Source organism: Tachypleus tridentatus, chromosome 3 (genome assembly GCF_004210375.1).
Source record: "Tachypleus tridentatus isolate NWPU-2018 chromosome 3, ASM421037v1, whole genome shotgun sequence".
In the NCBI taxonomy this organism is placed as follows: Eukaryota; Metazoa; Arthropoda; class Merostomata; order Xiphosura; family Limulidae; genus Tachypleus; species Tachypleus tridentatus.
The window spans coordinates 86,708,964-86,725,156 of NC_134827.1; the positions used below are offsets into that span (position 1 = coordinate 86,708,964).

The 16,193-nt window shown below is 32.9% G+C and overlaps 1 protein-coding gene across 1 annotated transcript in view; it reads right to left on the minus strand.

Annotated features, from left to right (window-relative positions):
* LOC143247405 (methylthioribulose-1-phosphate dehydratase) overlaps positions 1-15,807 on the minus strand; it is a 34,937-nt gene extending 19,130 nt beyond the window's left edge. Inside the window, exons 1-5 of the mRNA XM_076495448.1 lie at positions 15,440-15,807; positions 14,195-14,522; positions 12,625-12,719; positions 4,124-4,290; positions 1,184-1,284 (exon numbers count right to left, since the gene is read on the minus strand). Coding sequence (XP_076351563.1) covers positions 1,184-1,284; positions 4,124-4,290; positions 12,625-12,719; positions 14,195-14,522; positions 15,440-15,453 — 705 coding nt within the window. The 5' untranslated portion in view covers positions 15,454-15,807. The remainder of the gene's footprint in view (positions 1-1,183; positions 1,285-4,123; positions 4,291-12,624; positions 12,720-14,194; positions 14,523-15,439) is intronic.
* Positions 15,808-16,193: the final 386 nt, after the last annotated feature.

Here is a 16,193-nt window from a genome sequence, read left to right on the forward strand (position 1 = left end):
TTTGTTATTATTTTTCATTGCAAAAAATGGGGGCATGTAAAGCAGGATAGAACCAGGTGTTAAAATTTTTTAATCCCACCACTGGAGACAAAGGTTAAGAGGCCAACTGAAACACATTTCAAACCCAAATGGTTAAGAGGGAATGTATGTGAAAAAGGTTAAGTTAAGAAGGAAGAGGTGGAATCACAGACAAAGCAGTGGAGTAAGAAAAACAAATCATGACAAATGGATTCACTGAAAAAACAAAACAAACAAACCTGGAAACAATGAAGCAACCTACAGCACATACTGGATAAACAAGGTCATCTGGAACCAACTGTGGAAAAATGTGGAAGACGGTGAAAAATGAAAAAGTCAAAATACACTGTACCACAAAAACATAGATGAATTAAAACAATCCAGAACAAAGGAAACAAACTGAGCCAAAACAACTGAGAAATCCAGATGTGTGCTAACCAGGAAAGATCAATGAGATATACCTGAACCAGAGTGACACAGATAAACAAACATTTCAAGAAAAAAAACTAACATTACAAGCTGGATGTAATTCTATCTAAACATATCAACAGCTCAGGCAAGTGGATGAAGAACTTGTAACCAAAAATAAACGTAGCTTTAAATTAAATGTTAGAATACAAACACTGTTAAACAAGAAGTGATAGTTCAGTAAAATTGAATAAAGGGAGTTACATGCATCAAGAAAGTATGTCACAGTCTTATTGGTGGAGGGTTGTTGAATGATTATTTGCATACAAGATGCATTGCAATCAGTCCGTTGTAGGTGGTTTGAAGTTTCAAAGCTTGTGACATGTGCAAAAAAATTTTATATACAGAGGTCAACATTGAATGAGAATAGCTATTTATGTTAGTTGAGGTAAAATATCCTATTGGAAAAGCTGAGTGCAGGCTGTACAATTTTTTTTATTATTAACACATGAAATGCCCATCATAACTCAATAAATATTCTTACAAATTTATTAAATCCTTTTATGAACCAATACCAGTAATAAGCACTGAAACTTTATGAGAAGAAATTCTGTATCTAGATGTTTAAAAATGTTGATTGCAGATTTTAATGTTCAAATTATTGTATTCTAACTCTATAGAGTTACATATAGTTCTTATGTTTACAATATGCTACTAGAGTTATACTAACAAAACTAAACTATGACAACAGACAAACCTTGATCATTTCTTGATGAGTGATACAGAATTCATTTCCTGGATATACAAGTGTTACTAATACTGCATTCTTAGAATGTGAGTGAATCACAGCTCCAGCACCTACAACATACATAAACAGGTTCAACAAAAAAAGATCAGAGAGCTATTTTTGCATTGTAATATTTTCAATATCTTCCTTTAGCTTCTATGAACTATGTCAAAATATCAAAAACTAGCATGCTGTGTAACTAAGCACAAGATCAGCAAAACAATGAAAAACATAACACAATACCCTTGACAGACTTCTTGGATTTGTTACTTCAATGAAGCATTATTGTTTTGGAGGATAATTTATGTTTTATAAATCCAAATGACTTCTCTCTTGTGTAGCTTCAACATAATATGTAATTTGTTCACACAACTAAAACAATGAGTAATAACTGCTTACTTTGCAAGCATATTTAATTTCACTTACAACCAGAATATCCTTCAAAAATTAATACTGTAATATGTAAACACACTGGGTGTTTTTCATCTCCTTCATTTAATAATGTGAAGATTTAAAGTTTGTCTAACTCTCCAAAACATGCAAGCATACATGAGTAAATAGAAAACTACTCATGGAATGTGGCCAATTCCTTTTCCCAAGATACCTATTGTTTTCTGATCATTCTCCTCAAGTATCATCTGAGTTTATTCTCGTTAAAGATAATATATATCTGTTATTTGTATGTTAGAAGAATAAACAGTAATGTCAGTAATGCATGCACCATAAGAAGAATAGCACTGTAAAATTGTGTATATAGAAGTATGTTTTCTTAGCCTGAAACTGTTTAGGATGGTTTCTTCACCAACTGGTCAGGGAACCCTACTAGGAACAATGCTATTTTAGATTTAGTGCTAACTTCTGATTCAAAAATGGTTCATAGGGTGGAGATTTGGAGACACCTGGGTGAAAGTCATTATCAAATCAATTAAGTGTGATGTTTTATTGTATGTGAAGAATAATAAGATCATTGGCCCAAATGTTGAAAAAACAAATTCTGAATTTAAGAGATAACACTAGAATTATAAGTTGTGAATTGGGCAACTGAATTAATAAGAGATACTGATCAAATGTGAAAAACTTTTAAAAGGATATTCGTAATCAAGTTGATAAATCTTTTAAGCTATCCATGCAATGGATGGTTACTAGTAGCAAGGTTAAATACAATTTCAAGTTGCATCTCAAGAAATACTGATTACAAGCATAAAGAAGTAATAATTTCATTGTGTAGGTCATTTGTTAGACCACATTTGAAGTATTGTGTTAAGTCATGGACACTTTTATCTGATGAAAGAGACTGAACTGGTTGAAAGGTGTTAGTTTGTTTTGAATTTTGCACAAAGCAGTAATGAACTAGAAGGAAGATAGCCAGCCAGTCAACAACACCCACTACCTACTCGTGGACTACTCTTTTTACCAACAAATAGTGGAACTGACCATCAAAATATAATACTGTCATGACCGAAAGGGTGCTTTGGCACACTTGGTGACAAAGATTCAAACCCATAGCCTGAAGATTGTGAGTTAAGCACCTTAACCATCAGATCCAAGAAAGTAGTTAGATGAAAGCTATTAACATGATATCTGAGATGGTGAAGTTGTCATATGTAAACAAGTTGAGATCTCTGAAATTGTTTTCTCTTGAAAGAAGGAAGAGTTAGAGGGGAACTTAAGGTGTTAAGGGAATTGATAGTGTTGATGCATCATGTTTTTTTCATGCTTTATGGTAAGAATGGTAGGACTAGGTCCCACAAATATAAATTTGGTAGGATACAATTCATCTTCAGTTAAGACAGTTATTTTTATACCATGGTGGTTGATTTTTGACGTGTTAACCTAAACAGTGTAAACATAAAAAATTAACCATTTTGAGTTTAAATATTTTAATGATAATTAATTATCTAACAAAGTCAATATTACTTGTTAATATATTTACATCTTTATAATTGTTTTAACTTGCCAGAATTATGAACAGAAGTTTATCACTTTATAGAATGGATAGCCAAGTGTGTGTGTGTGTGCATGTGTGTACATGCACTTATTAGTCAAATTTCAGATAGCTACTTCTATCATTTAATTTTTAATGTAGCATACAGACAATATGCAATAAGGTCCTTCAAGGCAGTTACTGTACAGTAATCTTTTCATTTCAAGAAACAATTTATTACATTTTAAATTACTGTAGTATCTGCTTCCGCTACTACCAAATTCAACTCATTCCATAAACTAATAACTCCATTAGAAAAGTAAAACTGCCTAAGTTCAAGCCTTGCCTGTCTTTTTCTAATCTTTAAACTTATGTTTTTTCATTTTGTCTTCTTAATTCAAAACAAAGAAATAAAAGGCCTATATCTTACTGAATCTTCAAATAATCTTGAAAGATTGAAAAATATCATCTATTAGTGTTCTCTTCTCAAGAGAAATTAAATTTAGGATGTTAATCAAATCCAATTAGGCAACCTTTAAACTATCCACCTCTAGAATCTCTTTATTTGAAAGCTGGTTCAATAAATATTGAAATACAAACACAAACCCAACAAAAATATCATTACACTTTATTATTAATAACACTTTTTTTCTCTTTGCAATATCAAGCTTGCACATCGTAATTTTTAGTAGAACATTTGGGGTGTACCATATCTCAGGTATGAGGCCATTGTTTTGCTTACTGAACCTATTTTTATGCTGTTGCTTTCCACACAATGTAACCACAGTTACCTGATGATGAACTCACTTAAAAAGTCTGAAATGTTATTCCTTGGCTGAAATCAGAGAAGAAGCAGAAAACATTGAATGATGCTGGACTCATCACTGATGTTACAACAAAATAAATATTTGAACTATATTATTTCTTTTAAAGATAATAATACACATTTTCTTATTTTTCTTTTATTGAAGAACATTAAACCTCACCTCTTATCCTAAAAGCATTCATAAAAAGGGGTGTACATTCACTTTTCTTAAGATTCTTCCATTCAGGTGGACTACAGATATCATGATCATTAATATCCTGAACAAACAAATCCTGTGGTTGGACTCTCTCTTTCTGAACTCCAGATGGAGCAATATAAATTTCATCACTAATGAATAAAAAATGTTAAATTTTATCAAATATGATAAATATTTCATTAATTTACAGAGAAAATGGAAATAAGAAAAATTTTAAACTACATTCAGAATAATTATGGTAACCATGTATAAAATGTTTGTGACAACACCTCGAGATTTGCTCATAATTATAAAATCTTGTAAAATCTGAACATAAATGATTCAGTCTGTAGAATTTGAAAGGTCCTGTTGTGTTACATTATAAGTTTTTTATATACATATCATCCTATCCACAAAATTAAACTTTTAAAAACACTCAAAAGCAGCCCTTGTCATCCCATTTTTCTTGAAAGGTTTCCATTACACTTTCTTAAATTATGTTCATCCATAACATCTGAAGATAACTAATTCCAAAGGCCAAACACCCTTCTAGAAAAATGAAACTATTTTAACTGAAGATATTCTTACCTTACCAAAAGTTATACTTATGTCCATTTGCCATATCATTCTCATTGTGAAGTATGAAAAAAAAAATGATTTATCAAAGCTACAAGTTCCCTTAACAATCTAGAGACATATCAATCAGCTCTCCTCTAACTCTTCTTTTTTAAGATAAAACAGTTTCACACTTTAACCTGTTCTCATATGACAACTTTTCCATCCTAGATAAAACATTTTTAGCCCTGGATTAACCATTAAGCAAGTGCTTAGAGCAGCATAGAGTTTACTCTCTCACTATTATGCCCTTAACTCTTTCATTGCCACACTCAACTTTAGTCAGTTTTTTTGTAATTGTCATTATCTTCCGTGTTCGACTTTACGCTGCATTGTTAAAAAAAACATTTTCTTTAGTTTCGTGAGTGACTAAAGTTTCGAGAAACTACTAAACTATGTATCTGAAGTTATTGATTTGCAAAAGATTGCTGTAAAGAGCAGTAGAAAACGTTGATAAAACTTCAGGTAAAAGATGATCATATGTTATGATGCCTGATCTTGAAGATGAAATATTTTTTTCAATCATTACTGCTGCTATGGCTAGTTATAAGAAATTATCGGCAGTTGAACTATTTTGTTTTACCTTTTACTGCTTTATTCAGTCACATCTACAGAAAAAGAGAATAATATCACAGAAACACAAGGCAAATAAAATGGTGACAGACGTGTACAGAGATGTGGCTAGTTTTATGGTTTTTTTGGCTTCTGTTTTCATATGTTATGTTTGAGTTATTGTATCATTTGTTTTAGTTTTATTTGCATTAGTATTGCATTATTCATGTGTGTTTGGTAATTTTTTTTATTATTATTTTTTTTTTTTATAAGTGTGTTTCTCACTGAACCTTTTCTGAGCCATAATTTTTTTGGCTTCAAACAACTTGCTATAAAAAAACCTCCTTTGTGCACGAGTATATGTTTTGAAATTTATCATACCAAGAAAAAATTTAGAAAGGAATGCCAATATAGCAATGCCATCATTCATAGATTACATGCAACCTATAAGAGTATTTGGGCAGGTATTATTCCTTTGTGATTATGTAACAATATAAACAGATCTGAAGTGGAGATTTACTTCGGGGATAAATACAAGGATACCCACTCTTAAATGTGATTTAAGACTGGGCACCATTATTTTTATCCCCATTCATAAATAGCCAACAAAATTTTGTCAAGTATGTCATTTTTAGACCCAAAAATGGAACTCACAATTATATTCTCATTACTTCTTCCCTGATCCTATCCTGATGTCATAATGCCCTGTCCTGGCCAGGACCTCTGATGATATTTTTTATGAGATGAATGAACAATCTGACACAGAAACAGAGACAATGATGACAAACTTTTAGGTGTAATTCAATTATTTTGCAACTATAAATTCAGTTCAGTATGTGTTGTATTACATTTCTGAAAAGCTGGGGAAACAACTGAATGATTGGAGCAGTCTAAAGGCGATAATTAGACCTTTTAGTTCAAATAGCGTAAGACTTCGACATGTACAACAACATGATTTTTAATGTTGTTATGTATACATTATACTAATAGTAATAGTACAGTACTGTTGCCCTCATGGTCACACAAAGATACTGTAAAGAACTGACAAATCAACAAAATAAATTTAGGATTGTCTGAAAAAGTGCATGAATTGAACAAGTTCATGTAAGCAAGGTTAGTACTGAGTACTGAGCTTAATGTTAGTGGCCTCAGTTCCATTAGGCCTAACATTAGTATTATCCGAGAACTGAGTGAGAACAACATTAGGCCTAAATACTGTAACTAGTTTAGTGTATGTTCAATGGAAACGCTACTGCAGCCTGGAATAATGAAGTGGACTATTCCCAATTTAAGGCTGTCCTTTTGAATTTGCCTTCACATCCAGGATTGCAGATAAAGTCTCAGACATATGCCTATTTTGTTGATGTATGGTTTGTTGGCTCATCTAAAGTCCCCAGGTCAAAATTGAGCTCAAAGTTGAGGTTACAACTCATTCTTCAGATACTTGATTAAGATTAAGGTACACTAACTGAGGCCTATCCCAATATTTAGAAGTTCAATGTGCAGTACAGTTTACAATTGATCATATGTTAGGTATGTGTACCAGTACAGAATGATCACTGGGTATATTGGCCACTACACTATGTGTTGTTGATCACAAATTGTTTTGGAATACTTTTTGGCTCACAATGGATTTGCATATTACCATTGACATTGCTTCTGATTCTCCTAAAACAGATTGAAGCCATTTTCAAATGGTTTTCAACCAATCAGAATGCAGCAAATCAATAAATGTATTTATTAATTCATGTTTATGTGCTGATGGACCTAGGTCCTAGGATAACTTTCTAACAATCTTTGTCTAAATGTAGACCTAGAGTTTACTATGCTTGACTGTCTTACCAATGTTTTTCTTTATGAATTTCAGTGTTTTTCTAATCATTATAATTATATATGATCCATATTCTTTTGTGAGTTTTTATTTTTGTTTCTGTATTTTTTAGACTGCAAAATAAAACATGTTCAATTAAGTGGTGCACAAAAGAGAAAACTGGCAAAATAGAACCAACAAAAGGCTTTGGATTTAGTGGCCAAGACTGAAAAGCTGACTAATTTTTTCACTCACCTTATACAACAAGATCTTTCAAATGAAAACCCATCTCTGCCATCAGAAGTCATTTTTACTGCATCTGACTCTGACAAGATTGAAGTTGAACCAAGCTCCACACTTACAAGTACCACTTCAAGTTCAGAACATCATGATAACATTGAGGTATTACAGGCTGGCTCAACTGGCACAGGTCTCACAACTGATCTCACTTTGCCTGTAAATTCTCTCGATATCTCTAGTGTTAATGTTGGTGCAGTTTGCTCTACAAGATAATCTGGAGTTGAAATAATTGCTGAAAATGAAAATCTACTGGACTATGGTAAAATGCTTCAGTGCATAAAAGATGAAGAAACTAAAACAAAAGATCCATAGTTGTGGCTCAATTTCTTTGCTGATGATGTGGCTTATTGTATTGCTCATAGACCCACTGACTGTTAACACCACAATGGGCCATTTGGCAAATCTTGCTTGACTTTGAATGGTATCAAACCAATGAGATACTGTTTGCAAAAATTTTTCTTTGGGCTAAAAGCCGATGGTGAGCAATATGAGAGAGTGGTTATAGTATTCACTATCAACATGTTCAGTTTAATGCTTTGTTTGCAAACGTTTTGCCCAAAAATTTTCCATGTTTTGTTGAAAGAGAAGGGTTCAGTGATTGGCAAAATACTATTGTAATTGATCATCATGAAAGAAGCACTACTCACCGAGACTCTATACTAACATACTTAACTTGCAGACAAGGTTTAGGCTTACAACAAGAGTTGGAAAAACAAATTAAAGAAGAGAGTAATTACAGGTTAGGCTTCCGTTAGCCATCAGCCACATTACCATTGGAGAAAAGAAACAGCCTGTGGCTAAAAAATCTAGTGTTGGTTGCACCACAGTGGTGAAAGATAATATTTTGGTCTTGGATGGTTTTCCTGTATTTATTCTGCTAAAGTTTCGATCTTAACAGCTTTCATGGTTTTTGTCGCCATCCACGCCATTAATGATGACAAATGACCAGATGCGCCCCCCAGCAAGTTGAAGAAACAAGAAACGTCTTTAAAAACTACCACTGACTGTAATCTATATTTTCTTTATATATGTATTTTTATGATTTCAGGGATATGACAACTAACAAATTGAATTTAAAAAATACATTACTCAGCTGTGCTAATGATTTCTTTTATTTTTATTTCTCATGCTACATGTTTGATTCTGCCCGTGGTACACAAACAGTAATCAGAGAAAACCTGACTTTCATCAAACCAAGATATGGTCTGTATCAAAGTGGAAATCCCAAGTTTCGTTTGACATGTGTTTGAATTGAGATCATAACAACTCCTAGATCAGATAAAAAAGACGTCTAAACATTTAGATATAAAGTTCTTTTCAAAAGAAGGTCAAAGCAACAACATCAACTGATGGTGGGAAATCCACTTCCAAAAGGAAAGACAGCTCTGAAGAAACTGAAGCTTGCAGCAGTGATCAGACAGTTGGTGTGAAAAATATATACCTGTGATTTTCACAGAGTTGTTAAAGAAACTTGGTTTTCACAGTTTCCTTGGCTGGAACATGTTTCCCAACAAAATACATTTCATTGCAAATTATGCAGGGGCAACAAGAAGACAAATATTTATGCTACCACTGGGAAAACTTCTACTAAGCCTAAAAAAGACGACTTGGTGAAGCATGCACGGTCAGAAGATCATGGCAGTGCAGTAGCATCACAAGTTTTGAAGGACATGTCATCTGCTGCTGTGAATGTGTATGTGAGGTGTAAAGGTGGCATTCAGGCACAGATGACCACATTACTTGTACAAGCAAAGGAAGCCATCCCAACTGTGAAGTTTCATTCCCTCCTTTCACTACAAGTATTCAATGTAAAAATATTCTTCATTCTAGTATTAATAAGATATTTTCTGTTTTCTACAGTATTTTCTTAAAACAAAAGCCAATTTGACAATTTTCTAAAAGTGAAACATTTTGAAAATATCTATAAAAAATTAAGTAGCTAGCCAACTCTTCCAAATATCTTTGTTTATTACTTTAATTGGTGGTCTTATTTCAAAACATAAGTTCTTATATATTTTGTAACAGGGAGTGACCTCTCTAAAGAAACTGCAGACTCAGTCACAAAGTGGAACAGAGAGCTTCATACACACCCACAGCCAGTCTCTGGATGATATGTACAGTGCCTTAAATCATGTAGTTCAGGATGAAATGCAGGCAGACTTTCGGGCATTGCCTTTCTCATTTTTTGCTCTTGAAGCAGATGAAGCAACTGATGCAGAAAACACCTCTATACTGATAATTATATCAGGTATCTTTCATCATTAGGTGAGGTTACAAGTCGATTCCTTGCTGTGCGTGAGCCCCAACACTGGGGCTGATTCTATCTACAACACAATGTGCTCAGTCATGGTCGATCGAGTATTGTTTAATGTTGACTTGGTTGGACTTGCAACTGATGGTGCAAATGTCATGGTAAGAATAAAAATAGGTGTTGCTACAAAATTTAAGGAGGAATGCCCCTGGATAATAACAAGTCATTGTTTGGCACACAGATTACAGTTGGCAGCTGAAAAGGCAGCAAACCAGGTACCATACCTTGTGAAGTACATTTCAGTTTTGAACCAGTTTGCAAAAAGCCTGAAATATTCTCCCAAGTTGTGTCAGGTTCTGGAAGAGAGCAAAGCATTGCATGGAGAGAAAAGCAACAAAATCAAGTAAATGTTCTTCACATGATGGCTCTCTTTTAATGATTCTGTCCAAGCACTAGTCAACCGTATTGCATCTGTGATAAGCTGCCTGCAGGTCATAGCAATGGAATGTGGTACTCCAGGCCAGCCATACTACATGGTCTAGTCCAGCAAATGTCATGTTACAGCTTTGTCATGATGACACATTTTTTGGCTGATGCTGTTGGCATTCTTGGACTTTTGTCAAGATCTCTACAGAGAGCTGATTTATCTTATGATCAGGTTAAAGCAATTATTTTGTCAATTCAGTTGCTGGTACACATCCCTGGTCCTTACACAGAGACTGCACTGAAGGAACACCCACAAGTTCCTGATGCCAGTGGTTACACTTCTTATAGAGGCCATGACATCAAAAATATTGATAAACAACGTGAAAAGTACAGATCAGCTGCTGAGTCATTTGTTGAAGTGGTGGTCACAAGACTACAAGTAGCATTCCCAGACTAGTACTAACATGTCATTTTTTTCAATATTTAGCCCATGTCACAGCAGAGCAGTATCTGATGAGGATGATGTGAAGAAACTCATCCAGTACTTCTCTCCTTTCATCAATTAGGATGAGGCACCGACTGAATGGCTGCTACTAAGGAACATAATGGAACAGGATGCTCACAAAAACAGAAACATGAAGAGCTTCTACAAGGAATACATCCACCAGACCCATCAAAAACTTTTCCAAATCTGTCTCAGATTGCAGTAATTAGATTAATAATTCCAGTTACATCTGTTGACTGTGAGCAGGAAACTAGCAGGTACAACAGCACCAAAACAGATGTCAGAAGCAGTCTGTCTGTGGCCAAGACAGAAATGTTACTAAACTTATCCATGGAGTCCAAACCTTCAGATCATTTTAACTTCGACTCTGCATTCAGATACTGGGTCACTCACAATGTTGAAGAAATGTGCTTTGGAACCTCAGGTGTCAACTTCTACCACATCTTCTGTTGAGAATGATTTGGCTGAAGAGCTGCCATTGGATTTATCTACTTACTAGTCATGCTACCATATTCTAGTTTTAAGTCTTTTTTTTTTTGTTTGTTTGTTTCTGTGTTATTTTGAGAAATGTATCTCTATTTATTTTCCTCTATCATGTTTATTTTGTTATTTTGTTTGGTTTGTTGGGTTTTTTTTGGCAGGGAAGATTGCTGGGAAATAAAAAAATAGTACAAAACTTAATGTCTTGTAGATTTTCACATAATTACAATTACAGGGAACACATCTTGGAGCATATAATAGCTGTTATTCATAAGTTAGCTGAACGTGGCCTGGCTCTTCAAGGAACAGATGAAAAATTTGGTTCACTGCAGAATGGGAATTTTTTAGGGCTGCTTGAGCTCATAAATCAATTTGATCAATTTTTAGCAGGTGCACATTCTGAAATATGGAAAATGAAATCCTTCTTACTTACCCAAAAACACCTGTGAAGAACTTATTGAACCAATGGTTCAGAAGGTTCATGCATTCATTGTTGATGAAGTAAATTCTTCTGGTTATTTTAGCTTGTCAGTTGACTCAATGCCAGATCTATCACACAGATTACTTAAGTGTTGTACTTCAATACTTAAAAGATGGATAGCCTATTGAACGCTTTGTAACCTTTCTGGAACTGAAAAGCCTTACCACTGATGAAATGGCAAACCAGGTATTGCAGTACTTGCGTGAAGTTTGCAAACTTAATGTTTCAGAACGTAGGGGTCAGTCTTGCTAACGACAATGCTGCTAACACGTCTGGGCATGATAAAGGTATGCAGCAAAAGATTTTAGAAGAAAATATGTTTGCCACATATGTGCCCTGTGCAGTCCATTCATTAAATCTGTTAGACCAAAATGATTTCAACTGCTGTCAAGTTGCAGTTAATTTTTCTCCACGATGAGTTTGCTCTGTACATTTTCTCAGTCTCATACCTAGTGTCTCCGGTAAATTTTCTCCCCCTAAGACAATTATTTTTCAGAAGCACACTAAGTTATACAAATGAATGAACTATAGCTGAGATTTATATCTTAATAATCACTGACAATAAGAAAAAATTGAAATGAATAATATCCTTACTTATACATGAATATTACAAAGTTTTTTTTATTTCAAAAACATCAGGTAACCACAAAAAACATAAAATCAGTGTTATTTGTTAAGACTGTTTACATCAATGATTAATTTGGGTTAATTAGTAAAACAATAAATTTTACAGATGTTTAAACTTTTGTAACATGCTGGCCTGGCCTCCATTACTGTCAACAACATTTTATAATTTTCTATTTCAAATGACACCATCTAGTGCAAGTCCTTGTCTATCCATAATAACAGTTAAAACTTGAAAATCTAGTTACTTTTATTTCTGTGTTTTCATGTACGCTTTGATTATCCTTATTTGAAATGTATTGTGACTTTAACTTTTGCAATGGCTTTCAGTAAGTAATATAGTTAATCATATCAGAAATTAAAGGAAATAACTCTTGTATCATAAAACAGCATTTGCTGTTAGAGTCATGAACTTTGTATACATGAAAATATTTATACTCACCCATACTTAATGCTGATTCCTCCACCAGTTCCTGAAACCCACCCAAGTGTGTAAAACTGACGAAGAAGCTCTGGTATTAAATTTCGAGGATGTTCCTGAGGAAATAAGTTTTTACTCTTCTATCATTTTTTTTCTATCTGGGTTGGTTGAATACTAAAATATATGTAGAAGTTCTATATCTGTTTCAGATTTTTTAAAAAAGAAAATGAATGTTAGTTATAAAATTATGTTAAACTTAATTAGTGTATGCAACGTTAACTTAGATAGACCAGTCCATCCAACACACCATATTAATGCCTAATATTTATTAATAGCAAATTGCAAACTTTAGGAATGAGATATGTTAATTAAAAATAAAAATTTCAAAGTATTTTTACCCCACCTAAATAATCCATGCCTATTTAACTATCACACCTAAAAATATATATTATGGACACCTTTTGAAAACCTTTCCAAATATTAAAATGACAAAAATTACTATGGCACATGATTAAATTATGTGCAAAATCAGCTAATAAATTTAACTTCGAGTTTAAAAAAACAAATATTGTCATGATACAACTTTTGTAGACATTTTCAGTCAATTGGTTCAACTACTAGAATCAGTAGCCAAAAATTCAGAATCTAAGTTTACTTCATCAACTTCACAAATATATATACAATTAAATGCAAATTCCCAATCTCACTTAAGCAATAGTATTATAGTTATATACCAAATGTTATAATAATAATAATAATTTTAAATACAGGTCATAATAATAACATTAATTAGATGTTTAATTTGCACTTTCTAGTTATCTATACCATTTCTTAAAGAGCTATTAAAATGTACATTAATATAGAAACAGCAATGTAACATTTGCTGCTCAAAACTATCCAAAGAAAAAGCAAAAAATTTAATTTCACTCTATATTTTTGGTTGTTTTTTTATAACATCTGTTTGTGCTGTATTTTGAAGATAATAAGTGGATGTAATAACAAAATTTTAAAAATACAGGCTCTTGTAAAGACAGTTATATTTTCAAAGATTATGACATTAGCTTATAGGATGACGTGCCAGCACCTTACAAGAAATTAGGATAAGCAGTGAATTTCTCAAACATAAAGGGTGGATTTAAAATTTTAACTTCATTTTTCCTCAGTGACTAATGGGCAGAAACAAACTAAAAATTGAAATGATCCCTTATTGTTCTTATCCTGCAGCTAGTCTTAAGTTGTTTTTTTTTTTTATTTTGAAAATAATTACCTTCACCACTTAAAAAAAAACAAAATTAAAGAAAATTGCAGAGACAACAACCATTTTGTATAAAGCACAAAAGATGTATTTTATATCACTCTGAATTAAGTCTATGTCAATTAGACAAGAAGGTACAGCATTTTTAGCAGTTGAAATAATCCTAATTTAACTCGCTTATAGTAAGAGTTGTAACCAGTGGAGCTAAAAGAGCACTTAACAGTGTATACATTTTACTCATATCTTCATCCTTTTTCTACAAAAATTGAACCTTTCAAGACTAACTTTCATAAGATGTAATTAATCAATATTTATTAATTTTAAAAACTGAGTTACTTCATAGTCATTGTAACTCGTGGTTTTTTGGACTTCTTTGGCTGCACTTGGAACTTTTTTCTGAGGTATTTTGTACTTCTCCATCAGAAACTCCTCTAAAGTTTCTTGGTTATATCTGCAGTTCAATAATTTCCTCATTTCTTCCTGAATTTTCTTAAGAGAGCTGTTGAATGAAGAATAAGGTATTTTACCATTCATGAGTTTCTGGATTTCTTTCAGAACCTCCTTAACAGAAGGATATGTTTCTACCAACTCCAAAAGCTCAACATTGGTCAAAGTACTGCCATTCTTGGAGTTAAAAGCACCTACTACTGGTTCAGACTCTGACCTGAAAATACAATTAAATGAATCATGGCATGATCCTTTGAGTAGTTTTCTAGTAAAAATTAGTAGAATAATCCATAACAGATATAACAGTTAATACTAAATTTCAACTTGCCATTCTAGGTTCTATTTACTAAACAGGGAAACCAATCAGATAGTTACAAATGCACATAATAACACTTAGTAATTATAATTATTGTTAAATGAATGCATTCAAAGCAAAGAATTAAAACTGTTCATGCATCTCAAGCAGAAAGACAAGAACCAATAAAGCACCACAAAAATCACCTAATTCTGCTAAAAATATTTTGACATCGTTTTACTCACCCCTTCCCCAACAGCTTTATTTTCAATACATTTTTCATTATTAATGTATATACACACATACATATAAAAATTTATTTTCTTGTAAAATATGAGGAATATTTTTAAACCCCTAACCCACATTACCCTGATACTATTAATATGAGCTTCAAAGTGATTTTAAAGCCCTCTTAGATCCAACAATCATCTAAATTTTGTCTCCCGCTGTTGCTATTATGAAGCACTTTTTCACAAAATAAGTTTTAACACCCTATTATCTTGATTGAAAAAAAAAACAAGTGTAAAACTCAATGTTTAATTTTTTTTTATTTAAGTCGTGTGTAAGATTTCACTAATGTATCGGTCATCATCTTCTTCAGATCCAGAAGCAATATGGCAGACATGATAGCTTATACGAGTATTACATAGTTACACTGTTACAGTTACACTTAGTTTACAATTACAATTTACAGCAGCATCGTAGACATTTGAAACTCAGTATTCACAAATGTTACATTTAATTAGACCTGCCATAAAGTTGTATATAAAATTTCTTACTTGAGCATAAGGCTCTTTTGTCACTATTTAAACACAAACGAATAAAGATTTTAAACTTACATTGCGTAACTCATTTCACGCGCCAGATCAACCTTTTCTCCTTATTAAAATAAACGACTTTCACGAACACGCAGAAAATATACAAGGTGGCCCGTAAGTAACTACCCATCCGTATGTCTTATGTATCCAGTGTATTCTCGCTGCATAATATTATGCGACGCGATGTTCTGCGTGATATTTTCCTCAACATAGCAGTTTATTGTTCCAATTGCCGCGGTACCAGCTACCTTCAACTCATCATTAGTATTATAATACATGCACAACTGAATATATAACATAACATACGGATGGGTATGGACTTACGAGCCACCCTGTAGAAGCGATGATACCCTACCATTTTAAGGGGTTATTCTGTATGAGAATACGAAACGGTACGCACAAAACGTGATATTACTATCGCGTTGTACGTACAGTGCGGGCCAAAATCTTAAAGCCAATGAACGTAAAAAAAAAAATATCCATTTTGCATTGTTAAACTCAACCACTTATTTGAGTAGAGCTTCGAAAGATGAAAAAAAAAAAAAACTTTTTCAGCATGTAATAGGGAAAATGTGAACTCCATGAAATTAGCCTAAATACTAACTGGTCGCCTTATGAATTAATATCGTAATAGATTTATTGTTATATCGTTTATTTTAGTGCCTACGTTTGTTTCATTAGGTAGTTTTCGTTTTTACATGTGATGTATTATGCAAATCCGCCTGTTCTCAAAATTTGAAGAGAATTCTTGAAAGTGAGAAACGACAATATTTGT